This window comes from Aptenodytes forsteri, unplaced genomic scaffold (genome assembly GCF_000699145.1).
Source record: "Aptenodytes forsteri isolate BGI_AS27 unplaced genomic scaffold, ASM69914v1 Scaffold256, whole genome shotgun sequence".
Lineage (NCBI taxonomy): Eukaryota > Metazoa > Chordata > Aves > Sphenisciformes > Spheniscidae > Aptenodytes > Aptenodytes forsteri.
In genome coordinates this window covers 673,476-699,974 of record NW_008795021.1, presented here as the reverse complement: position 1 = coordinate 699,974, position 26,499 = coordinate 673,476, and the positions used below count along the sequence as shown (strand labels likewise).

At 35.8% G+C, this 26,499-nt stretch overlaps 1 protein-coding gene across 4 annotated transcripts in view; it reads left to right on the top strand.

The window, feature by feature from the left end:
• MYO6 (myosin VI) overlaps window positions 1–26,499 on the top strand; it is an 84,858-nt gene that overhangs the window by 41,653 nt on the left and 16,706 nt on the right. For all 4 annotated transcript variants that reach the window (XM_009275759.2, XM_009275762.2, XM_009275763.2 and 1 more), the window contains exons 12-27: window positions 150–307; window positions 1,296–1,387; window positions 1,849–1,921; window positions 4,332–4,459; window positions 6,166–6,261; window positions 8,333–8,506; window positions 12,187–12,225; window positions 13,846–13,939; window positions 15,989–16,119; window positions 16,253–16,330; window positions 17,276–17,405; window positions 18,168–18,258; window positions 19,508–19,658; window positions 21,031–21,239; window positions 21,616–21,694; window positions 23,974–24,134. In XM_009275759.2, coding sequence (XP_009274034.1) covers window positions 150–307; window positions 1,296–1,387; window positions 1,849–1,921; window positions 4,332–4,459; window positions 6,166–6,261; window positions 8,333–8,506; window positions 12,187–12,225; window positions 13,846–13,939; window positions 15,989–16,119; window positions 16,253–16,330; window positions 17,276–17,405; window positions 18,168–18,258; window positions 19,508–19,658; window positions 21,031–21,239; window positions 21,616–21,694; window positions 23,974–24,134 — 1,884 coding nt within the window. The remainder of the gene's footprint in view (window positions 1–149; window positions 308–1,295; window positions 1,388–1,848; window positions 1,922–4,331; window positions 4,460–6,165; window positions 6,262–8,332; window positions 8,507–12,186; window positions 12,226–13,845; window positions 13,940–15,988; window positions 16,120–16,252; window positions 16,331–17,275; window positions 17,406–18,167; window positions 18,259–19,507; window positions 19,659–21,030; window positions 21,240–21,615; window positions 21,695–23,973; window positions 24,135–26,499) is intronic.

The window sequence follows — 26,499 nt, the reverse complement described above, 5'->3', positions numbered from 1 at the left end:
AAGATTGTTTCCTACCTGGGCCTAGAGCTCAGGTTTTTTTGTGTCCTAATTTACAAAAATTGGAAAGGCTCTTTTTAAGTTTAGAGTCTAATCTCAGTATTTCAGTGTAAGGAATTCTGAAAAATAAGATCTGTATTTTTGTTTTTTAGGGTACCCTTGAAAGTGGAACAAGCAAACAATGCTCGTGATGCCTTGGCTAAAACGGTTTATAGTCATCTGTTTGACCATGTAGTGAACCGGGTAAACCAGTGTTTTCCATTTGAGACTTCTTCTTTCTTCATTGGAGTTCTAGATATAGCTGGTTTTGGTAAGTATACTTAAGAAAAATAATAAATTTTCTATTAATCTATTATTGCCACCAAAGATTCAATGATAAATTCTGTAATGGAGAGTGGGAGGGTTTTCTTTTTGGTCGTGGTGGGTGGGACGGCTTACAAAGGCTTAAGAAGATATCAAGAGAGCAGATAAAGCCTCATTTTCCTGAGATACAAGGAGAGGAGGTCTAGAGCTTCTCCTGATGACCTAATAACACTAACAAGTGTTAGTGTGAAACTAGGCACCTTTGTAATGGTTTCAGATTCCTGTAGTGTCTACATAGACGCAGGTTTTGAAAGACTCAAAGTTTGGAATGGAATCTTACTGTGGCCACCCAGTAAAATTAAGAAAGATATGCATGTGCATGCTGTTTTCCCATTCAATCCTGAGAAGATCACTGCATACTGACAGACAGGCAAATGAAGTCTCTGAATTAAGATAATGTTTCCTGGAGGCTGGGTAGTTCTGTTAGAGTTGGACTTTGGGCTCCTGGTTGCTCCCTGGAAGTGGTGGGCGTTGATGGTTCCCGTAAAGCTTTCGTCCTGTTTGGCTCCCTGAGATTCAGAACAAGGCATGTTTTCTGGTGTGCTCTTGCCCTGCGAAGGTGGTCCAAGAACAGTGAAAAAGGGAACCTTTGGTTTTCAGGTCTTTAGAGCTGTGATATCCTGTGCCAGCCTGTTGTAACATAGATGCATGAGGATGTATTGGTGCAGTTTCACTGTATGGCAGCATCTTGCTTTGGTTTGCTGCCAGATATAATTGTCTGTTATTTGTCCTAGAAATATTGTCTGCCACAGTATTTTTATATCTGTATTATGTGCAACTTGAAAATCTGTAAAAGGTTTTATTTTACTGAAAGAAACAGATATGGATCTGAACACATCTTTAAATATTAGCACGGTGAAGCTTTTCTTAGTTACTATGTAATATAAATTCTTGGAAAACTGGTTTATCATAGAAGTTCAACTTCTGTTTTTCAGAATACTTCGAACACAACAGTTTTGAACAATTCTGTATTAACTACTGTAATGAAAAACTGCAGCAGTTTTTTAATGAAAGGATTCTGAAAGAGGTATGTTAATATTTAATGTTATATTTGAGGATTTATTTTTTTAGCAAAGAGATACTTAAAGTAGCACTGCTTTAAATAAGATTGCACATTATGCTTAGATTAAAAAAAATTCAGTTGACAAACTGTTTTCCTACTGTGACATCTAGTTGTGCCAGAAAAGAATATGGCTTTTTGAAAACCAACCCATCTTTTTTCATCGTCTTTTTTACCATTCATTAAAATGAGACATCCAGATACTGGACAATATCTCATACCTAATGGGAGTATCTAAGTGCATGGGCATATCATTAAGGAGGTGAAGTTAGAATATATTAAGCTGTGGAAGGAAATTATAAAAATTGTGTTGATTCATGGTGTATTTAAAAATGTCTTCATGTTTATTTAAAAAACATTTTTGGTGGGTAAAAAAAATATATGGTGAGTGGTGTTTTCTCTTTTCAGTTACTTTTTTTTTTTTTTAGGAACAAGAACTTTACCAAAAAGAAGGCCTGGGGGTTAATGAAGTGCGCTATGTAGATAATCAGGACTGTATAGGTATGTACTTCTTGAAATGTCAAGCTATTCATTAGCGTCATGGAGGAAAAAAGCTTCAAGCAGAAGAGGCAAAATATGCGTAGCACTAGTAATTTTATGCTTTTAATGACTGTTGCAACCTTGTGAATTCTTCCAGCTTTGTATAACATTCCAGTTCTGGTTGGTAATAGAGCCATGTTGTCCTACAGTGTGTAATAACTGCAGCTGGGACTTGTGAATTTCTTGTGCATTTTCCTAGAAAACTAATTAGAACACCTAGATAGGGTAAATAAAATGAAAAGGGTGTGAGGGTGTCTGGGGAAAAATATTCCATGAATTGAAAAAATCCCATCTCATTTCCCCCCACCTTTTTTGAGCCAGTGAGCAAAGAAACAAAATGAACTATAGGCAACAGGCTGTAGATGTTACTGCTGCTTTTAGGCTTCCACAGACTGATACATACCAAAGGCTTAAGATGATGATGTGATTTTGTTTTGGCTTTTTTTTTTTTTCCCTCCGCGTTCAACTTGTGTTCTCCAAATTGGTGTATTCATTTTGCTTTTGCATTTACAGTAATTTGCTTATGGTAACTAGTCAGTCCTGGCTGAGCAGAGTGTGACAGAATTTAACATCTGTTGCAAAATGTCTGGTTCTTCTGAGTTTCTGTAGCTCTGCTGAAGAAGTTTTCACTTTGGCAGATAGGACTGTACAGTCACTAACTCTGACTTAACTAAAGGCAACTCTTGTCGAGCAAACCTCTTAGCCATCTTGTGAAAAAGCAACAGGAAGGTATTTGGAGGAGGGAAAAAAAGCATAGCAACAGGAAATACATGACTTGTATGAATACAAATCTTATCTTTTCTAGTGGTTTAATTATGTGTTTAATAATGTGCCTATGAGCCTGACGCTGTTCCCAAAAATGTTGTTACAGTTTAGAGACTGTCATGTTTCTATAAAAAGGGTTGCTTCTGCCCCCAGTGCGTGTTTTTTTTATTTTCTATTTTTGAAACGTATGTCAGGGTCAAAAGGGGTTCCCTGGTGCCTATTGGAAGAAAAGGTCTCTCTCTGACTCATAGGGGGAACATGGGTCAGGTTGATGGAGATTGTTGCCAAGTTGTTGCCTTTTCATGCCGTAGAAGAGGTTTGGGCAGCTTCCCTAACGGTACAAGTAGAAGTCCCTCAGTCATGACCCCTTTTACTATTCCAACCAACATATGACACCCCACCACAGATTTGACACATTTCTTCATTTTATGAGTTATTCTTAGATAAGTTAATAAAATTATAGCTTAGTTAAACCACAGCACGTGTGCCTCTTCTCTGTTCTTGCATAGTCAGGAGAAAAGGGGTTTCTTTTGAAAGTGAGTGAGAAAAATAATGTTGGTTTCTGTTGAAATACAATTTTGTTTAAGGTGTTGGACCAGGCCAGTGACAGCAGTGAACATGTAGAAATATTAACTGTCACAAAAGAGAGGGATATTATATTGACATGGACAATTTTTAACTCTATGGAAGAATCTTAGAAACAGTCATTAGTATGTTAGAATGTTTTGATGGAATGGTAGTCATCTCTGTAGCTAAATTAGCTTATTCAGATTTTATAAGCATAAATTCTTTGGATCGGGGCTCTCTGTGCTTTATATATAGCCTCATACCATTTACGATCTGTAGTAAGAGTTCATAGGCATTGCTGCACTACAAGCATTAGTCATTTCTTCCTTTACACAGAAGAAAAAGTAGGTAGTTAAAATTCCTCTTACAAGAACAGTTTCGTAGATAAAACAAGAAAGTTTTAAAAGCTGCAAAATTCTTGTGTCTAATAGTTTCAAGAGCATGAATTTCTATGTCAGCTTTCAAGGGCTTTTGTATATGTATGTGAAAGGTCAAGGGAATACACTTGTAAAAAGTTGTGAAACTACCACTGTATGCTCAAGTCTGATCTGCTTTTCTTAAAACAAATGCATTTCATTTTTCTCCTTGGATCCTGTTGTGAATGAAGTATGTGCCTTTTCATGCTTTTAGTTTTGACGTGGTGAAACATGGATGAAAAGCTTTAAAAAAAAACCCCCAACAATATAAGCAATTATCCCATAAAGACCTATGGTTGTACCACAGAAACATTTAGGCACTTTGTGGGAATTAGATGATTAAATTCAACTTGAGACCCAGGGTAAAAATGAAACAATCCATGCCTGATCTTTTTTCCCTCGTATTCCTTGTGTTAGAGTTAGAACTTGGTAAGTATAGGATATCGATAAAATCAACAATTCAGATACGTAGAATTAATTTGCAGTGACATTTTGTATTTTGTGTTAACAGTTTTCCTTAGATACTGTTGTACAGAATCAGATCAGTAGCATTTTAAACTTGTTGTGTTCAGTTCTGATGTTATATATTCAATTTTTGTAAACATATTTTGTTTTATTAATAGATTTGATTGAAGCAAAATTAATAGGTGTACTGGATATTTTGGATGAAGAAAATCGTCTTCCCCAACCAAGCGACCAGCATTTTACTTCAGTTGTGCACCAAAAACACAAGGACCATTTCAGACTCTCTGTAGGTTTATTTTTGCTGTCTGTCTTGTTTTAATAAAACAGTTCTTGGAACAGTTGACAGTAACACTTCAATTTAATGAAAACCTTTCCTAAGAAATCTCATACCGCACCAGTCTGCATAATCCATATTCTTTTGTTAAGGACAAGTTTGGTTATTAGGTTTGTTGAAAAGTTCACTGAAGGCTTAAGTCTTCTATAGCAATTCTAATATCCTGCTGAAACTAAAGCCATGTTCTTCACTTACCTTTGAAGTTTGTTAACACGTAATGCATGAAAAGGAAATAGAAACACATTTGAATTTAGATTATTTATATCGGATGTTGGTAAGTATAGGATATCGATAAAATCAACAATTCAGATACGTAGAATTAATTTGCAGTGACATTTTGTATTTTGTGTTAACAGTTTTCCTTAGATACTGTTGTACAGAATCAGATCAGTAGCATTTTAAACTTGTAATGTTCAGTTCTGATATGAGGTTATATATTCAATTTTTGTAAACATACTTTGTTTTATTAATAGATTTGATTGAAGCAAAATTAATAGGTGTACTGGATATTTTGGATGAAGAAAATCGTCTTCCCCAACCAAGCGACCAGCATTTTACTTCAGTTGTGCACCAAAAACACAAGGACCATTTCAGACTCTCTGTAGGTTTATTTTTGCTGTCTGTCTTGTTTTAATAAAACAGTTCTTGGAACAGTTGACAGTAACACTTCAATTTAATGAAAACCTTTCCTAAGAAATCTCATACCGCACCAGTCTGCATAATCCATATTCTTTTGTTAAGGACAAGTTTGGTTATTAGGTTTGTTGAAAAGTTCACTGAAGGCTTAAGTCTTCTATAGCAATTCTAATATCCTGCTGAAACTAAAGCCATGTTCTTCACTTACCTTTGAAGTTTGTTAACACGTAATGCATGAAAAGGAAATAGAAACACATTTGAATTTAGATTATTTCATATCGGATGAGCTATTTTGTTGTTCCTTTCAAAAATTGCTTGCTTTGGAGAATATCTGACTCACGTGGAGTGTCTAGCTAGCACTTCAGAGATGAAAATAGGGAACACACAAGGAAAACCTTTTTGTTGTTGTTAATTCTTTAATATACCGCACTCTGTGGAAGATTAATGCAAATTATTGCAATTTATGGACCTGACTTCTGTTGAAATGAAAAAAAAAAAAAGTTCCCTGCTGAAAAAATGCACGCAAAGGGAGCCAAACAAAATTGTCATCATTTACCTTTCTTTAAGTTTCCACTTAATCTTGCTTAACTTCATGGCTGTGCAATGAAACATTTTTGTCGGTATGTGTACGATCAACTAGGTAGTTGCCTTTTAAAATATACCATCTAAAAACATATTTTAAACTTCTATCTAATCCTATTCATATGACAAGGCTATTCATCAGCTGTGGAATGAATGGTATAGAAATTGTTGATTAAAGGCAAAAAGAAAATCAACTAGCTGGTGTTAGCTACCCTGGTGACTTTTATTTTGAATATCTAAGGGTGTGAATGAGAATGAAAATACGTTTTTGGAATATCTTGGTTTGAACGGGAATGGCAGTGGTCATCACATTTGTACTGCAGGAAATGTCATTTTTAACACCTAGTGCTCCTGGGCAGAATCATGGTGATGTTTTACAAATAAACGTTTCCTCACTCTCCAGTGTAATTCTTCTTTGTAATTCAACTTTTTAATTCCAGATTCCTAGAAAGTCTAAACTGGCTGTTCACAGAAATATCAGAGATGATGAAGGCTTTATTATCCGACATTTTGCAGGAGCAGTATGCTATGAGACGGTAATTTTACTTACGCGAAACTATTTTTGTTATGCTTTGTAGTACTTTTGTATTTTTCAGTGTATATAGGTTAAATAACAAAATTTCCTTTCATCAGAAGAGAAATTCAAAAGTTGATATGTCTTAGCTTTGAAACTAATTTTGTGCATATGTGACAGAATTGACAGTTTCCTTTAACTTCTCAGATTACAGACTGTTTTGGTGACATATTTTGTGTAAGAGTTTGTTATAAATCTATAGGTAATGGTGTCAATATTAAATAGATTGATTCATGATCTACTGCAAATCTTACATCAACAGACATTTGCATCTTGGGGAGAGGAATATACTATGTGATATAAAAGTATTGTCAGACTTAAGCATGCTTCCAAAAAGTTACTCTTATCCTTGTATGCAATCACTGTTTATGTTATATTAAAAGTCACAGTTTATACTTTTTGTTTTTCTACTGGCAATAGAATCATTCATGTAAGAGTACGAAATACCTGAAATTGCTACCCTCAAAATACATTCCAGATTCTTGTACTTTTTTGACTATTCATCATACAAAAACATTGAAACACCTGAAGCTAATATCTAAAACCTTTTTTTTTTTTTTTTTTTTTAATAAGAGTTTAGGATAAACAAAAGATCAATAATGCTTTGTTGTTCTGGTCTGTAACTCCGGTGTGTAAGAGGGAAGCTACTTCCAAAGATGCTTTTTTGTCATTTGAAAATGCGTACTTTAAGGGCTTGTTCTTATTTACTTCAAAATGCTCTAAGAAGGATAATGATTGCTGTGCTGTTTTGAAGTAGGCACATTCTGTAGGTCATTTTACAAATAAGAAAATTGAAGCCTGTGTGTTACCTACCTGATTTTTTTGAGGTCACTCAATGAGTCAATATCAAAATAATAAATAAAATTGGAACACATGTGTTCCAAGTGCTCTGTGTTTAACTGTGTACCTCATCATGATATGTTAATAATACCTTAGAGTGTCTTCAGGAACAGAGGAGCCAGATATGAACACGTAAGCTCTGCTGTCAGAGCTAATCAGATATGAGGTAGCTTTGGTCCAGAAGCTATGCTAATATGCTTGACTTAATTTGTTCCCTCCCTCAGAGGGACTTACTTAGCTTGGGCCTTAAAACTTTTGGACTATAGCTGCCTTGTACCTCACCTGTTACTTCTTTCTCTTTCTCTGTACTTGTGGCAGTTCTCACTATCTGATTTGTGGTGAGGGCGCTCCTCTGGCTGCATTCATATTCCAGTCTTGTGTTTTCATAGTCCAAGGGAATTTTGGAGGCCTGTGTTTGTCCTTTGATTCTCCATCACCATTCTCATCCCTTTATGGGATATCTGGCAAATCCATATTTTCTTCAAATTAGTCTTGGCCTCTTCTGTTCATAAATATCAAAGTCACTATTAAAGTTGCACCAAAAGCTATTGAGAATTTTGTTAGTGTGAAATTGGATACTAGTGTCTTGATCTCTGAATTTCAGTGTAATGTATTGTTCTTAACTTCTAAAAGTTAGTGAGCCAATTTAAATAAGCCAGAGAGGTAAGGTTTGTAGGAAGGGACAATATCTTTTATTAAATCACCTGCTCTTAAATAGTCATAGTACTACTAAAATAACCATTTTACATTTTATTTTCCAAACTGTGTAGATGCACCGATTAAAGCGTGCATGTTAATTCCCATTTCACAACAGATCTTAAGTGGTATTACAAACAGTGAAGAATTAAGCTTCTCAAAACTCCCAAGTGATGATGTGCTGAGTGCTGGAAATGGAAACAAGGAGGATAATCATTGATGAAAACACAACTGATCTTTAAAAGGCACTAAACCTTACCTTGGGTTTCATGATTCCAACATCCATCAAATTTAAGAATTGTCTTTTCTCTCTGTCATTAGTGTTTTGTGTGTCCAGTTGAAAAGTTGTTTGAAATAATGTATGAATATTTACACCACATATTCTTGCTGATTTTTGAGTTAGAGTATATAACATTGTTTTCTTTAATTTTCTTTAAGACTTAAGTAACTGGGGCAGTTAAACAAATGTACTATTATTTTTTGGGTTGTCTTTTCAGATGCAGTTTGTGGAAAAAAACAATGATGCTTTGCACATGTCCCTTGAATCTCTTATATGTGAATCCAAGGACAAGTTTGTTCGACAACTATTTGAATCTAACTCTAACAACAACAAGGATCCCAAACAAAAAGCTGGGAAACTTAGTTTCATCAGTGTGGGAAACAAATTCAAGGTAACATAATATAGCAAAGATTCTTATCTTCTTGTAATATATGCCACTTTTAAGTTACTTGGAATAAGTAGAACATAAGGTTGGGAGAACTAGTGGTAACTTGAGATTCATACAAAGAAAACTTTGTTAAATAAGACGTTTTTTCTATTGAATTGTAAGAAACCAGTATATTCAAGCTACATGCTATGTGTTTCTGTCAAAAAGATGTTTCATAATAGTCCTTACAGAGATTATACAGTAACTTTTAAGACAGAATTTTGCAAAGCCCCATGGAAGTCTTTATTCAAAAGGTTTAAAGTCTTGAGATCTAAATTTGGATTCTGTGGACTTGAAGGAGCTCTAAATGTGACAAAAGGTGTTCTTCTATACTATCTTAATTGTGCATTCTAGAAGATGTATCAATTTGCTACAGTTTGCTGTCCTCAAAATTCAATACCTAACCTAACCACTGTTTTTCCTCTTCTAAAATATAAAGACAGTCATGGCTTTCACAGAAAGATGTTCATTGTGCTGAATGTTTCCTTTCTCAATACCTGTATCTGATGCTTCTCCTCATTTTTCTCCTTTCTTCTGCTTGTTGTAAAGCTGACCTTCAAACCTTGTCTTCTCCAAATGTTATCTGCACCCTTTTCTCATTCAGCAGTTTTATTTTAGCTGGACTATTCCAGCTCAGGATGGCTAGAAAGAGAACTATAGGGGAATTAAGAGATGAAAAGCAGGCACAACCATGGGCTGCAGGTAAATTTTTCCATCTCATGGATTTTCTGTTGGTAGAGCTGCTGCAATTTCAGCAAGAGCTCTTCTCAACACATCTGGGCCAGATCCAATGAAGGATTTGTATGCCTTCAAGTCAAGTGCCGCAACATTTTTGGTATGCTACCTTACCTAGGGCACCTAAAACCCCACATCACGTTCCTAGCTAGACTCCTTATGCAGTCCCTGGGGAAAGCAGGTATCAGACAATCCAAAAACCTTTGTGTAGAGTGGGCCACTGCCGATAGAAGAGCGTTTCTGCATTTCTGTTCCATGTCAAGGTTAAGTGCTGAATCAGGACTGGAAGATAAATTCCTTCTTGCATAATCGTACCTTGTGGCTAGTGTTTAGAACTGTTCTCTAAAGAAGCAGGGGCTGAAGAACAGGAAGGATATGGTAGCATCACTTGCTTTTTGTATAGCAACAGTATTCTGCTTCAGGTCCATACTGTATTCAGTGGTTTATGTCTACTGTATTTGCCGTAGCGCCAAGTTATTGGTCAGTCTGGCAAAGGGGATTCTCCTTATACCCTTCTGGAGATGGGTTGCTATGTAGCCAGAAATAAAATTTTGATGAGGCCAGGAAGAGTAGGAGACAGAGCCTGACTTGTAAGGTAGGGGTTTTGGTATTTAACTGGGAATTGGGCAGCCTGCTCTCTTGAGTTTTGCTCTGACGAGTATTTCCTCCTCCTTCTAATATAGCAGTTGTAGAATTAAACTGTAGCAGTTGGTTTAATATAAAATGTGCGATCAGAAGGCAGACTGAAATTACATACAGATAAGCCATCTTCTGAGCAAACCTTGCAACCATGAGTCTTGTGTATGTGAAGCTAGGATCCATTGGTTTTTATAACTGCATTTTCAGAATGAAACCAACTGTGGGATCTTTGAGATAGCTTCCACTTTCTTCCATCTGGGTTTTCAATTCCTCTTAGATTTAGCACCCCACATCCAGTACGTGTGGACATGTGAATGATACCATTGTCGAAGGAGGACTGAAGTAAAAAGGGAGGCATTTTTAAAGTTAAACAGCAATTGAGTGGGGAACTTTTTGGATTGCCTTTTGGACTTTGGAGTTCACCTCTGCACCTAGAACGTGACGAAAGTCCTCTTTGGATCTGGCCCATCAATCTATAATTCTTTCAGTGTTTTCAAGTTTCATGGCATTTTGAATGTATGTGTTAATTCCAGTAATTCATTTAGTGTTACCTTCCCAGACACCATGTGTGCTGCTGATGAACACTAATAGCCTTGAAAATGTCACTTCAGATGACATCAAAATAAGTTCTATTATCTTAGTAGAAATTTCATCTCTTTAAGAATAAGAATTCTTAGTGCGTCAGTATGTAAGTCAGTCTCAAATTCTTCTAATTACATCAATTACTAGATGATGTTGCAGGGACTTATCTTTATGAAATCCTTCACACATCCCTTCCTTATAACTAATTAAAATTAATTCTTATAAATCTGTTGAGGAAATAATGATTAATTACTTCATCAGATCTACTCAAGAAACTTTGGGTTGATTTTACCTTACTACGGTAATGATGGATTAAATAGTGATAATGCAAAGAGCAGTAGTTTTAGCAATATGTTTTATTCATATGATCATTTCATTAGTGAAATTTACCTGAGAATGGCTCTGGCTTATTTCTTGTCAAATCACAGAGTATAAGGAAGGGGTATTTTTCCTCTAGCAGAAATGTATTTTGTTGATGGAAATTAGTCTGTCCCTTCCAAAATTTAAGCATTTCTAACTTAAGAAAACATAATTCAAGTAGAGATATAAAGAGTACGTGTAAGTGAGAACTGAGCAGGAGGTTATTAGTGTTTGTCATACCTCTTTTGGCACTCCTTCTCTCTTTCTAACCATATCCATGATAAGTTAAAAAAAAAACAGGCCAATTTTATCTCTGGAAGACTGGCAGCTGTAGGTGACGCATGTTGCCCATTCAAATCTAGTTTCTTGGATTCAAGGTAATTGGAAGATCTGGATAAAAAAAAAAATAGTCAAAAGTCAGATCCTTTCAATTTTGGTTCCAGTACAGAAAACGAGGAATATGTTAGGACATACAGAATTTTGTCTTACTTCAGTCTATATACTTAACACTTGCTAGTAAACTAGAAAGGCTGGCACAGCAGTAATCTATGTGGTAAAACAGACACGTCTGTAAAGTAAAAGTGTAGCTGTTTCCTGATGTGGTTCTGGAATATTTTAAGTCCCTAACAGTTACTTTCAGTAGCAACTGTAACTCATTTTCCCTGATAGTCTTAAGTCTCTGGTGATCCTGTAGACTTGCCCCCAGATAATCATAGGACTGTGGCCTTTTCTCATCACAGTATGTTGAAATCCAGCTTCAGTAAATGTGATTGTAAAATTGTAGTCTATTGTCATCAACAGAGAATTAAAAACTTGGAAGTTTGGAATTAAAAACAGATTATGCAGGTTCATTCACCTAAATGTTGATTTAGCTTCAAAAAAATGAAGAAAACTCTGAGCATATGTTTTCTGCGTTAATTATTTAACATACAAATATATGCTTGTTATAGATTAAATTTGGGCTTTCACAGATTTTCAGTGTTTGTTTTTTTTTTTTAATTATTGCTGATCAGTCTCATTTTCTTTATACTTTTATTACATAGGCATTATTTCCTTTCTTTTCCCAAATGGGCTTGCACTTTTTTTTTGATAACTATGTTGTAGTAACTAGTCCATACAGTATTGTTGTACAATTGAACACAAGCAATTTCCACAGGACCATTCATGCACACTTGCATGATTTTGTTAAAATTTGTGAACGTTTGATTTATCAATTGTCTGATTTACTAACAATAAACATGCATGCAATAATGCTATATCACTATTCTGTGTGTATATTTCTGTAGTTGTCATGGTAAGATTCTTGAAATACCTGTTTTCTTTTACAGACTCAGTTAAATTTGCTTCTTGAGAAGCTTCACAGTACTGTAAGTATATATACAGGTGCAGGTTCATAATTTTCTGACATAAGTCATAATTGATTATCTCAACAATACAGCTTACAATAAATGTGATAAGTAATTGCTGTAGAGTTTGCAGTTATATGGCACTTCTGAAACGTCTTGCTGTGCAGGTGATGATTGTTGAGTTACTTTAAAAAAACCCACCACCTTTTAAAAGGTTGTTGTAGAATGGAAGTTACACAATTTGAGTAAACAATATGAAATCTGTCTGTGCTGCAGTCGCCTTTTTTGTCACTTTTACCTCCCTCCATTCACTGGTTATCACTGATGACTAATTTGCAGAAGATTTAGAGATGTTCTTTAGAAGTAAGGCAGATGATCATAATTTATTATTAATTACTGTTTTCAGATTCCATAAAGCTGTTAAAAATAGTGTTTCATTTCACTTTTGTGATAGGCTGTAAATGCACAGATGGTCAAAGAACCTGATTCCCCTAATGAGTATTTGCTAATTTAGCTGATGTAATTTGATAGTTTGTGGAATTCTCCACATACCCTTTTTTTTTTTAGCACTTGTAGGAACACATTCTTGTTTCTCTTGGTCGCATGTTCTAACCAATTCTAGATATGAGGTTATGCTCTGTCAAAAAAGAAAAAGGGGGAAAAACATGGGAAACAAATGGGACAGGTGCTGAAGTGTAGCCGACATTACGATTTTACTGTACTTATGAGGCTGGTCTGAAAGGAAGATGGTCTTTTTCACACAGAACACTCTGGAACTGAGACCCAGTCCAGGGAAAAAGTATGTGGCCAGCCTTGCTGTACTCTGAGTTTAGCTAACCCATGACTAAGGATGTATTGTTAACATAGAGCTCCCTTGGCAGGTGCTCTCTTGCTCTCAGCTGAGAGATGGAAAAAGAGAGAAGACACTGCAAACCAGGAGTAATATTATGTTTTCTCAGTCCCAATTTTGTTTTAGTATATAAGGTAGGTTGTCGTTAGCAGCCACCTGTTATAGGAAGATCTGAATAATTGGATGGTGTTTTGCAAAAATGTCATCCTTAATGAATGTGAAACGATCAGAGAAAGCAGTGGTCAAAATTGTAGAGATAGCGCACACAAGTGATAAGAGAGGAGCAGACTGGAACAACATGGGGGAAGGGAGAGTGAAGCCATGAGCCAAAAGAAACTGTAAAAAGTAAAAGTTAGAAGAAAGGAAGGTCAAGTTCATCTGGCATGATTCCATTGTCAGGAGGCTGGTAGCATGTTCACTAATGTGAACTCTGGAGGACTTTAGGTCCTCCACATCATTTAGGTGATGTGACTGTAGAAGATAATGAGGGTAGTAGAATCTAGACAGCTAAATCCTAATTAGATTGTACTAATGTTAAAAAGAACAGTTGAGTGAAAACTCAAAAGTTGAGGATCCAATTAATAGCTTGAGCATTGAGATCAGTTACATCGGGACCAAGGCTAGAGTGCAAAACTGATATATGAGAGAAGAATGTCAGCATTTCTCTTTTAGAATACTATTATTTTATTTTTTATCTTTTTTCCTCCACCCATAATTCTTAAATGACTTAACTGTTATTTCAGGAGGTTTAAAAATGTGTAGATTCTGCTAACTTCTTGTTCTGGTAATAGGGGTCTAGCTTTATTCGCTGTATCAAACCTAATTTAAAGATGACAAATCACCATTTTGAAGGAGGACAGATCCTCTCTCAGCTTCAGTGTTCAGGTAACGTATATGTCTGATATTTTTCCCTCTGTTTATTACTTTGGGCACTATAGATTGACCTAAGTTTGAAATATATGAGATGGAAGCAGTATTTCCTTGCTTGAACTGTTGCTTTCTAGAAGGTAGCTTATTTATGCCTTACGAACAGTTATTTAGATTCTTGGTAACTTAGCTCTCATTTTTGTCAAAAAAACCCTAGAAATAATTAATCTGAACAGCCATAAGGTCTCTTCTTCGCGAGAAGAGTTGATGTAATTTCTGTCAACTGTTTTTCCATTGATTATAATGAGTGTTCAGACACCAGGTGCATATGTAAGAAGCCATGTAGCCATATATTGGTACATAAATTTAGATTTCCTGACCTGGAGCTAAATCCCATCTCTCTGTGTTGCCCACAATGTTAATAGGGCAGCAGTTCAGAACAATACAATTCCTTTAAATTATTGTGGCAGTTGAAGTGTTAAACTCCTGTGTGCATTTAGAGGCAGTCAGTATTAGCTGAGATATCTAATAATTGAAACACCTGTTTTCTTTGATTTTATAGATACTATGGTAGAGTTGAATAGTCTTGTTTTACTTTTTCAAAATTTCTTTATACCACTGTTAATTTGATTTGGAGCTGAACTTCCAACAAGGGCACTTGAGCATAGTCTTTCCTGTTGCTTTATATACTACAGATTGCGATGCTGCATTTTCATTATTCTTGAAATGCTAGGCACTTTGCAATTTTACAGCTTTATTTTAAACAATATTAGCAGTTTTGCTCATGCCCCACTGAACAGCAGAAGAAACTGCTCGCTTGGGAATTAGAGTGCTAGTATTGTTGTTCTTCATAGGGTGTCTGTTCATGAAAGTACTTCCATATTTATTTTTTTCCCCTTTTCTGTATTTTTGTACTTTCAGTAGCTTGTGCTTAATTTTTTCTCTTTTTGAAGTCAAGGTACTTCGAGGTTCTGCAGCTGATGTTTTGACAAGTCCACATGTTTAACGTGTCATGTTATTGCCACACAAACTTAACAACTTTTCAGCAATTAGAATTCCATTAACTTCATTAGCAGTAGGTTTCTTCAGGTTAACAGCATTTGGCATGTCAGAGAGGAAAAAATAACAAATTATACACCCCCCATCCCCCCCCACCCCCAGTAATTGCAATGTTTTACAGTAGTCTTACAAGTTCACTTTTCCATATGTGCTTACTTTAGTAACAGTAAATGGAGCTTAATCTAGTAAAACAAAGTTATAATATGTAACATTAAAAAAGCAAGATGTAATGCTATGAAATCTTTTTTGAAAAAGAAAGACTTAGTGTAAACAAATCAAATTTCCATTGACAGCAAATATGAAGAAGATTAAGTCTAAAGACAGCAACCACAAGTTAAGGGCTAACTTAAAAACTTACATGCAAAATCGGGTGATGGGGTTATATAAAGCAGCGGGCAAAAACTGGCATGGCCTGTGCTGCTTGAAGTAATTTGAACCTTTTACTGACTTTGTGTCTGTGCTTTACTGATGTCCTAGTTGCAGCCAAAAACGTAGTAACAGTATTCGGGACATTAAAATTACACCTTAGCAGCTTATACCTAGTAGTGCAAGTACATTAAATGTTCTAGCACTGCGTATGTATTTGACACTGCATCTGTACCACATCTCACAAATATCATTGACATGATGAAAATAAAAGCCTGGCCGGGCATTGTGTGTGTGGTGTTTTTTTTTTTTCTTTAAAAATGAAAATGTCAAGTCTGCTAAAAAAAAAATATTTAGAAGAAATATTAGAAAAAAATCCTCTGTAAGATTGGGTGTTACTTACCTCTCAAATAGGGAGAAAATTGTATGCACTCTTCTCACCTGTTCAGTATTAACTTTTTGTGAATGATCACATGATCAAGAAATGTTAGAGGCTAGATCAAGTCCCAGCTGAACTTTGTGTTTAGTCTCTGAACAATGTTGTTAAGGCTTATGTCATGAACTACTGGTTATCATAAAAATCACTGCTTCATTTGCATTTTACTGATACCAACTTTTGCGCCTGTGTTTCTGTGAATCTAGGAATGGTGTCTGTTCTGGATTTGATGCAAGGTGGTTTCCCTTCGCGAGCTTCATTTCATGAACTATATAATATGTACAAGAAATACTTGCCTGAAAAATTGGCTCGACTGGATCCTAGGCTCTTTTGCAAGGTAAGAAAAAAATTTCTTCTTCTTCTATATCATCCAGGACAGAAAATGTATTGTGGGGGTTTTTTTTGAACTTTTTTTTTTTAGTTTTTTTGAAGGAGGCAGAATATAATGCTAACTGTTTTCTGTGTTTCAGGCACTATTTAAAGCCTTGGGGCTGAATGAAAATGATTACAAATTTGGGTTAACCAAGGTGTTTTTTAGACCCGGCAAGGTAATGTTTCTTTGGCGTTCATGAATGTGAATCTTAGAATAATTTTGGTTGGAAGGGACCTCTGAAGGTGACATTGTTCAACACATTGCTAAAAGTGTAGACAACTTAAATAAGGTTTTTTTGTAAAGCTGTTCATTGTTCATTTTCTATGAAAAAAAAAACAAACCAACCAACCAAAAAAACTGACATAATTGGTTTCATAGTCTTGTTGCTAATGCTGCTGTATTCCTAATGCAATGCTTGTATTCCCAGATGTTCTATCAGTCACTTAAGACTTTTGTTGACTATTAAAAAGAGCAAGTCAGAGCAAAGGAAAAATATTTTCTAGTAAAATCTACTTATAGCTGAAATCTCTTTCTGTGATTCTGAGCATTGCTGCTGCTATGCAGGGAAAAGAGATAAAGTTAGGGAGCTGTTGTGACTAGAAGGGAAAATTATTGTAGTCCCAGAAGAATGTTCTTACTGTCATAATTACCGAAAAGTAGAAGTGCAGGATTTTCAGAAAAGGTTGCCTTTAGTTGGACTCTTACACAAAGGTTAAAAATTGAGAAGTGCTTTCAGGGCTTTATTTTTTCCCAGGTACAAAATTAGAGGTCTCTTGAAGTTGTGGAGTGCCAGAGTAAGTGTTCAGGATGTAGAGAAACAATTAATTTTTAAAAATTTTGGCAGTAGATATTTTTAGTGATTAATAAATGGTTGGATTATTCAAAATGCTGTGTTGCACATCATTAAACAAACAAACAAAAAAACCAGTAGTCATTTCTGGTTATCATTAAAGAATAAAGTGATGCCAGACACACCTGCTCACTTGAATTAATTGAAAGCTGATATAATGATGACATACAGTTTATGTTAAAAATATTTTACCTTTTTAACTCAACATGCTCTTAAATAATAATGTCTAACACTCCCTGTTCTCCTCATTTGTAAAACTTTTTTATTTAGTTTGCAGAGTTTGATCAGATAATGAAGTCTGATCCGGATCACTTAGCAGAGCTAGTTAAACGAGTGAATCGCTGGCTTATCTGCAGTCGTTGGAAAGAAGTTCAATGGTGTTCTCTCTCAGTGATTAAATGTATGTATCTTATGTTTTATTAAATCAAAATGTTTATTAAAAATATAGCAAAGCAATTATTATCACCTTAAAATCTGGCTAAGGACATGTATAGCAGATGGTTACATACTAAAGTCTGAGTAATTGCTTTCAAGGATGGTGAGATTTTTTTATGCTTCATGTTAGGTACATATAGGGGGGCTTAGAGCAGAGGTTTTTAAAAGCGGGACATACAGCCCACCACCAGTCTCCCGTGTCCAGTCTGCTAGGGTGCTTACTGAAGCCTGGGTAAACACTTGCACAGGAGTAACTAGTTATCACAGGTCTCGTGGGGAAGAGACTTCTACAGCAGTAGGAAAGAACAGTAGTTCAACTCTCAGCTGACAACACGGAGTCAGTTAGTTCTGGGAAGTGCCTGCACAGAGGTTGTCATCTCTGGACAGAAACTGCGTGTTTAAAAGCACTAACATGAATTACGAGGCAAACATCTCCACCCCAGCAATTACTGCTGATCGGCAAATAAGTGCCTATCACTGTTGATAGTGTGGCACTATTGTGAGTGTGCATGCGCTTCATTCTTTGTTTGTTTTGGGTGGGAGCTTCTATGCCTGGCTCAGGATTCTGTTGTCTGCTGTGTCTTAAGTGTTGTGGTTCTGGTATAGACCTGGCTCTCAAGCACATGTAGTGTGCATACAGTTTTGAGCCATCAAGTGTGTGAGTAATATAGGAGTTGTGTTAAATTGTGTAAACCATTGAGACGCAGTATCTTCTGTGTGTTTACAGTGAAAAATAAGATAAAATATCGAGCCAGTGCCTGCATTAAAATACAAAAGACTATTCGTATGTGGCTTTGCAAGAGAAAGCACAAACCACGGTAAGAGGATATTCCTTGGTTGAAGAAAATGGATTTTTAACAATATTTTCTTGTGAATGTAAAGAGGAGATTTAGTATGCTTAATTAAATAGATCTGAAGTCATAGAATGATGCTAAGTACGACTGAAAGAGACTTCGAGAGGTGCCGTTGTCCTTCTCTCTTTCCCAAGGATGAATAGACTAAATCTGAACCTTTCCTCAGAGATGTTTGTTTAGCTCTTTCTTCATAAAATCCTTCAGTGATAACCTAGTTATTAGAAATCCTTAGTTAAGTCTCTCTAAATGAAATTTAAGCTCACTAATTTTCATCCTTTAGCCATTCACACCTTCCTTTATAGGCCCCCTTTCTTTTTTTTATCTTAAAAGTAATTGTGTGTTCAGTCTGTCTTGTCTCCTCTTGAAATTAAGTAATTCCATTAGCCTTAATCTGACTGCATGGAATACTGATGGAAAAACCATTTTGATCACTAAGCTCTGCTGACACCTTTTTGTTCTTTGATAGAGATCCACCTCTCTTTTCTTTAATAGTGGGGTTCTTAGAAAATGTTTTCTTTTACATCCTTTGGTAGTTATGTTTTGTTTTTTTTAAATCTTGGCATTTCTGACCACGTCACTGTGTTTTTAAGCTGTTCTGTACTCATCTTTAATGGTTTGATTTAGTTTCTACTTTTTGCATGTTGTTTTCCTGAATCTGAGCTGCAGTGATTTCTTTCTAGGAAGACTGTCTGTGCAGAGTTGTAACTTGTATGTGTGGCCTTCAGTATTGGTTCTTTAAAAAGCTCCAAGTTTTCCTGGACCCTTCTTTTCCCCAGACTTTCTTTTTTTCCCTGTGGGGTCTAATGACTGGGTTCCCTGCCGTGTAGTTACATTTTATCTGATTCAGTCCCATTGTTGCTCTTTGGGTAAATGGCACAACTCAACCTTTATCCACTCCAGTCAAAATCCTCTAGTGGATACTAATGATTTGTTATTGAAAAAAAAACCCAAACCCCACATTAATTCTCAAAATAAAAATGCATTTTTCCATTTTGAGTCACTGTCTGCTAATCGGTTTTAATATTGTTTGCAAAAGGCTCCATTGCTTAGTTACTTCATGTGATAATGTTTGAATTTCAAAAAAAGAGGGTGAGTTTTATCAGAAGGCATAACTTGTCTCCCCTATCTACCTCTTTAATGTGAGTGATTAGTTCTAAAAATATCACCTTGTAAAAACATCTCAAAATACAAATAAACTGTCCTACCTTCACAGCATTGATGGCCTGATAAAAGTGCGTACCCTGAAGAAGAGACTTGAAAAATTTAATGAAGTAGTAAGTGCTCTGAAGGAAGGGAAAGCAGAGACAAGCAAGCAGGTCAAGGAGCTGGAGTATTCTATTGATGCTTCAATGACCAAAATTAAGGTATGATAATAATCAGAGAAATAGTTTCTTATTACTGAAATCTTTTAAAAACTTTATCTAAAGTAGAAGGCCAATGTATTTTTGTTAATAGAAAAGACATTTTAATATAGAGGTCTTGATTTTCAGAGGCACTGGATAAATCCTTTTTAAAATTATTTGTGAATGTAACTGGAGTGAATCCTGAAACTGGGTGCATACGTTTAGACTTTGGTATTATTATCTGTTTCAAAATTGGCACTGGAGAATTTAAAGCAAAAATGCATGTTGATATTGTGAGACAAGTGTTGTTAATAAATTTGCTTGTTGCTTTTATTATTGGAATAATGCATATTAGCAATGTTTTAAATTAATTGGGGCTGAAACGTACAAGCATGTATCACAGAGTGAAGAGATTTATATTCCAGTTACAAGTTTTTTTCAGATGTGGTAGTAAAGAGAATTCAGCTTGCTGATTATGCTTCAGGGTCTATAGTTCTCTGTTTCTTACCACTAGAGCACACAGACAAAATGAAAGCTCACTAGGATTTATTAATGTTAGGAAAAATTTGATGTGTTGAATTTTTGTTTCATGCAATGTTATAGCTTTCTTAGTGTACCACATTAAGATTTTTCTATTTAAAATCACAGTTGAAAAGATGATAGAGTTAACCTGTCAACTTATAGTTCTCTTTTCTAATAAAAATAAGACAATTTGATTGTCATTATGATAACCCTCAGAAAAGGTGAGCAAACACCCCGTATTGTAGTTTTATTAGTATACATCAATGTGAATTGTAAAATGAAATTAAATTGTAGCTATTGATGAGGTTTGAAAACATGTAGCAAAGGCTATTGTTTTAAGTATTTTCAACCTGTTATTTGCTACTAATACCTTTTTAAAAAAAGTTAGTCACAGCATGGTCCAATATTTTTTCTGAGTGCTAGCACACATAGTAAGAGAAACTATTCTGTGCTATGACATAAAAGGCAGAGCTGTAAATAACCACTATAGAAGCTAAGAACATGACACAAAATGCACATAGGAGGTCCTTAGTTTTCATCTTAGCGTGGTAAGAATTAATTTCTGTTGCTTAAAATTGCAAGGTTTAAAAAATGGAGGCATGATATAAAGAGAAGTAATGTTTAATTTCAGTGATAAAATGGAGATTACTTTGTATGGTTTTATATGAGAGAGGAGAGTAATGGATCCCCAGGATTTTAGGAAGGAAGGGAAGGATGTGCTCAAGCTCCTCTCCCACCCTGAAGTGTATATATAATTTAATTATACTGCTCAGTGCTCTCATTTCACTTAATATTTTTTCACTATACATTTTTTAAAAGTGAAGTACAGAAGTAAAGGAATATAATCCCCTCTTATTATTTCATTTTACAGACCACTATAATGACTAGGGAACAGATACAGAAAGAATATGATGCTCTAGTTAGAAGCTCAGAGCAGCTTCTGAGTGCACTGCAAAAGAAGAAACAGCAAGAGGAGGAAGCAGAGAGGCTACGACGCATCCAGGAGGAAATGGAAAAAGAAAGAAAGAGACGTGAAGAGGAAGAACGACAACGAAGGAAGGAAGAAGAGGAAAGACGTCTGTGAGTCTTGAATAAGTTGCTGGTTATAGAATGAGAAAAAAAATCGGGAAGGCACTTCAGTGAGGTTGCTTTTAATACTCCTATGCTTAGAGAGTCGCTTGGATTGTACTCCTGGTGTGCTATGCAGTGTTAAAACATTTCCTTTCCCAGTGATTTATAAGGTAAGTGTAGTCAGAACAGAGTATGGAAGAAACTGTATGATGCAGCTGGAAATACAGATAGACTTGGAAAGTATCTTGACTTTACATGTAGCATCCTGTCATCAGGACTGTACTGACTTCTGGATTACCATTCAATTTTATGGAAGATGCTTTCATATCTCTTGTTCATTTGCATCGTAATAACATTTTCATTTCCTCCTCCTCTTCTGTAATAGGAAATCTGAGATTGAGGCAAAGAGAAAACAGGAAGAGGAAGAGAGGAAAAAGAGGGAAGAGGAAGAAAAGCGTATTCAGGTAATGTTTTAGCTGTGCGGGGGTTTTGAGGTTCTTTTTGTTGTTGTTGGAGTGTTTTTGGTTAGTTTTTTTGGTTTTTTTAAATCTTTTTCACAGCTTAGGTTCTCCGCTGAGTCTAACGGACTCATTTTATAAATGTGTGTCTCAAAGTCATTCAGTAGTGTTGCTTTAGTAGTAAATGGAAGGCAAAAATCAGGATTAGGGCATCCCAAGACAGATCACCTATTTCTAGTCCACATGCAAGTTCAGGTCTTCTGACTAGAGGTGCATTTGTTTTTAAAGGATTTTTAAAGTTATTTTAAAGTTAAAAATACGCAATACTGGAGGATCCGAGTTTAGCCTTTGAAATTTTTGCAAATGTTCCATGTCAGGCAAGTTTGGCACTGTTTTACTAGAAGTCACATCTGGACTCAGGCTGTGTCATGTACCAGCTTAGCTGTGAACGCTTTCAGAATATTGCTAATAACGAGAGGATACAGGACTGTCTCTAGTAGCCCATTTGACTACATTCATGTAGAATAAATACATGCAGTTCAAACCCTGCTCCTCCACCCCTCCCCCTTGATTCCTGACACTTCTTACGGATCCCATCATGAACTCTCACTCTGAGGTGTGTTTGGTCCCTATACCCTTGTTTTCCTCTTGTCTTGGAGATTGCCTGGGTGACCTGGGAGAGCAGTCTCAGACAGAAGAAGCTTCTCGGTAGGGGCAGTTGTAGCAAGCGTGGGGCAGCGGTCACTGATGTTTACAGACTCTTTTAAGCCCTGTCCATGGTTAATCAGAAGCAGAATTTTTCTCCTGTATCTTGTTATCCCTGAAGTTAGCCTAGCACTGCTTATCCTCCTTGCCTCTGCATACTGTTTTTTATCACCCTTACCCTTGTTCCTGATAAACAAGTCGCTGGAACTAATAGAGAAATTATAGCCTAACTTTGATGAGAAATGAATCTTTCCTGTATTATCGAATAGGTCTGTCACCTGTATCAGAATAATAAGCACTACTAGCTGGTTTTTATAATAAGCACTACCAGACCTGGGTTTTAAACATAAAAAGAGTAAACTGCTATTTGGCTAGTCTCTAAATCATTGCTTGGAGACCATTGCAGATGCGCCTAGTGTTTTGTGAGAAATTCATAGGGTAAGTTTCCATTCGGGGACAGTTTAAATGGATTAAACTTTGTCCACTGAGGAAGCAAGATGGACTGTTGCCAGAAGGTTTAAAAACTTGGTCTGCCAGCAGTATGAGCATCTCTAGGGATTGTCTTCATTTATGTTTCTGAGATGTGGATATCTGCAATGCAGAATGTAATTTACACTTTTACTTGGAAATGCTGTGTTTGGATAGAAAGCAGATACGTAATCCAGTAGGGTATTTCTTTCTTCTACATACAGTTAATTTACTCATTATCTTTCCTTCTGGTGGTTGTTGCTATCAGCTAATCTAAAATGGGATTCACAGGGTAAAGTCACTGGTCTTACTGCACTGCTTTACTGGTGCAAGTTCACGATGATGAGTGGGAAGTGACTTTGTCTCCTTTGTTGACTTTTGGGCACCAAGAAAGGCAGTGCTAAGACTTGGTGTGTATGACTTTCAGAAGTACGATTTGAATGGTTGCATTTTACTTACTATGTGTGCAAAACCTTTTGTTAAATAATGATGGTAAACTGGAATTAGTTTTGCTCTGCAGAGGCAGTATATCTGGATTGCTTCTGCATTGCAGTAAGTTGGAGTTTTACCATTTGCTTAAATTCAAAGCCAGATCAGGTCCACAGAGGATTCCAGTGTTTGCCTTGATCCCTTTTCAAAATGAACCACCTGTATGCACAGCAGTGCCTGTTGGCAAGTCCTATAATGCTAAGTGCAGAATATCAAGGGAGTATTGTGTTAGCACTATGGAGGAGTAACCATGTTGCTCTGTATCATCTGAGTTTTAATGAGTCTAAAAACTTTTGAAGTCTAATTTTCATAATAGTTAACAAAAAGCTTCATGTGTCTTTGAAATAAGGAATAATTGATTGGCACTTTAATTTGAAAAGGTAATACAAATGGTGGACAATAATGATTTGATAAACTCTATGTAAACCAAGATGCAATCTGTAGCTGTTTTGTTTTTCTTGGGTCAAACTAAATACTAATGCTGTTACTTTCTCAGTTCTGTAAATTTTGCAAGTTTTGAAAGCTATAAATATACTACTTGGCATATTTTTCTAATCATTTGCTTACATAGCATTTTGGTTTTGATTGGATAAGGTTAAACGTGTGGTTTTTTTATAAAACAGGCTGAAATCGAGGCTCAGCTAGCTAGAGAACAAGAAGAGGAAACCCAGCACCAGGCAGTTCTTGAACAGGAACGTCGTGATCGTGAACTTGCAATGAGAATTGCCCAGAGTGAGGCAGAACTCATCAGTGATGAGGTTCAGCATGATTTAGGATTGCGCAGGTATGGGGTTAAGTAGTTAAATTTCTCTTTTTTTTTTTTTTTCTTCCTATCCTAATCCCTTTGAGAATATGCTCTTGTTGGTTTTATGTATTTTTGTATTAAGTGGACCTTTTAAGTCAGTGTATTGGAATATTTTTCAAATTAACTTACGAAATTTATTAGAAGTAGATTGCTTCTGCTTAAAGACTTTGTCCATTTTGCGTCTTGCTACATCAGTAATTTAGTAGGTGCTTGTGAATACAACTGCAGTGCTCTTTCTCTTTTTGAGTTCTGGCAAGGATGGTAACCAATTTTAAATGAGTCATAAAAATCATAATTTAAGTAGTGAATGGAATTTCTTCAGTGGTAAGTAGTAATAAAATATACCCTTTCTGGTGCATAATGGTTCCAGTAGTATAGTGTGAATTTGTGTGTGGTTTTTTTAACAAGAAGCCCTCTTTGAATGCAGAAATAGTAGTTATTTCTGTGTCCTGACTGCTAAGTTTTTTAAAGTGGATTGAATATGTTTAACATAGATGGGTTCGAAAATTAAATGTTGTCTTAAACGTTTTGTTTTGTTTTGTTTGAACTTTTTGATGCGTCACAAGAAGCGCTTGGCTTTTGGTGTACAGATCCATACTGCCTGCAAAGCAAGAGCTCTTCATGTGTAAAGGGTGATGCCTCAGAAGCTTTATAGCCAGCAAACGTACATGTAATTAATTGATGTATTTTCTAACTGTGTGGCTTGCTTTCTTGTCCGGAAAGCATCTTTAAGATGTGCTCTCTGCATAGTTCTCCTAAGGAGAAAAACAATTTGTGCTTTTTTTAATTGATAGAGTTCTGATTTCAGATTACCCAGTTCAAATATGAACAAGATAAAAATACAGTTTAACAAAGTTTTGCTGCCCAGCCAGGGCACTTTCTAGAGGGTCTGTATGTTAATCAGGGTTCAATGAAAAGTGAATTAGGGCTCTTGGCTTTCTGTTTTTATATCAAGAACACAGCAGTATTGGGAAAAGCTTAGGTGAGAATTTGGCATAAAGTTGCAGTAAAAATGGTACTTATTGGGCAAATTGCATATAGAGACCTATGAACATGATCATTGTTGTCATTGGTGACTTCATTAGTACTGGTCTACTCAGTTTGTTGTTGTTGAAAGAAGGGGGTGTAAGAAAATCCCAAGTGTTTCCATGGAGTTTCAAGCTCCCAGATGTGTTCTCTTTGCTACTCAAATTTTATCTAGATGAATACTTTTTTTAATAACTGTATGCCTACATGAGATAGCTAGGTAATTTTTTTGTCATGTACAATACTGATTTTTAGACGCTTCCACTAAATTTACTGTGGTTTTGCCTTCAGTTATACAATAGCTGTCATATTGTCTCCGATAAGACTTTAACATGCTCAGCTGGATGTCCAAGTTCTTCACAGACAGCATTCTGGAGATTTTCATACTTTCCCTGTTTGAATTTTGGTGCAATACTTCGAAGGTAAACCCAAAGTCACTCTAGTGTTGCAACCTGGCAAACTTCTCTTAAATGTGAACGAAGGGAGGCATTAGACAAGAAGGGCTCAGAGAATTCAGTGACTTTTCTGTCAGAGAAGCTCTAATCTCCAGTTTTTCCTACTGCTCATGGGTAGTGCTGGCATTTGTCTTCCTTGTGTAGTCCCAGAATGGATGATGAACTAACCACCCTGGTAGTTAACGACTGCCAGTTTCTCTCCGCTGTGTAGCTAGCAGTAGGAGAATGAAGACTCTTTTCTGAATGATTGGAAAGTGTAGAATGGTCTGAACAAGTTAACATAGCAATGTAAATCCTTTCTTGAACAAGATAATATATATAAATCTAGAAAAAAGTAGTAGAGAGATTTTTCTACTTATAAGATATTTCTTTTTAGCTCATTAGCAAAATTTTTTCTTTCTGTTTCTGCAGTCCACTTCAAAGAGTTTTAAGCATGTCCAAAAATTCTTTTAATTTCACCTTTGATTTGATTTTGTTTTGGTTTGTTGTTTAAAAACAAACTAAATATTTCTTCAGACCCCGATATCTTCTACTGAAATCCAACAGTAGATTTCCACGTAACTGCAGGAATCGGCTTAAGGGTAGAAACTGTGGGAATTCTTCTCTGAAATGAAAACTATTGGTTTGAACAAAACATGCAATTGAGTAATTTAAACATAAATTCTCAGGACTTATTTTAACTGATATCAATTAAAATTTTACTAGAGTCTAAGGGAGTTATATTCTGCCATCTTCTGGATTTAAGACTTGCATATTACCATATGATACACTGAAATCACTGCGACTTTTATGTATGTATATTTCCCTTTTCTGTTAAATTTTGCTGTAGTAAGAGAAAGCATGTATCACTCCATACTGAATTC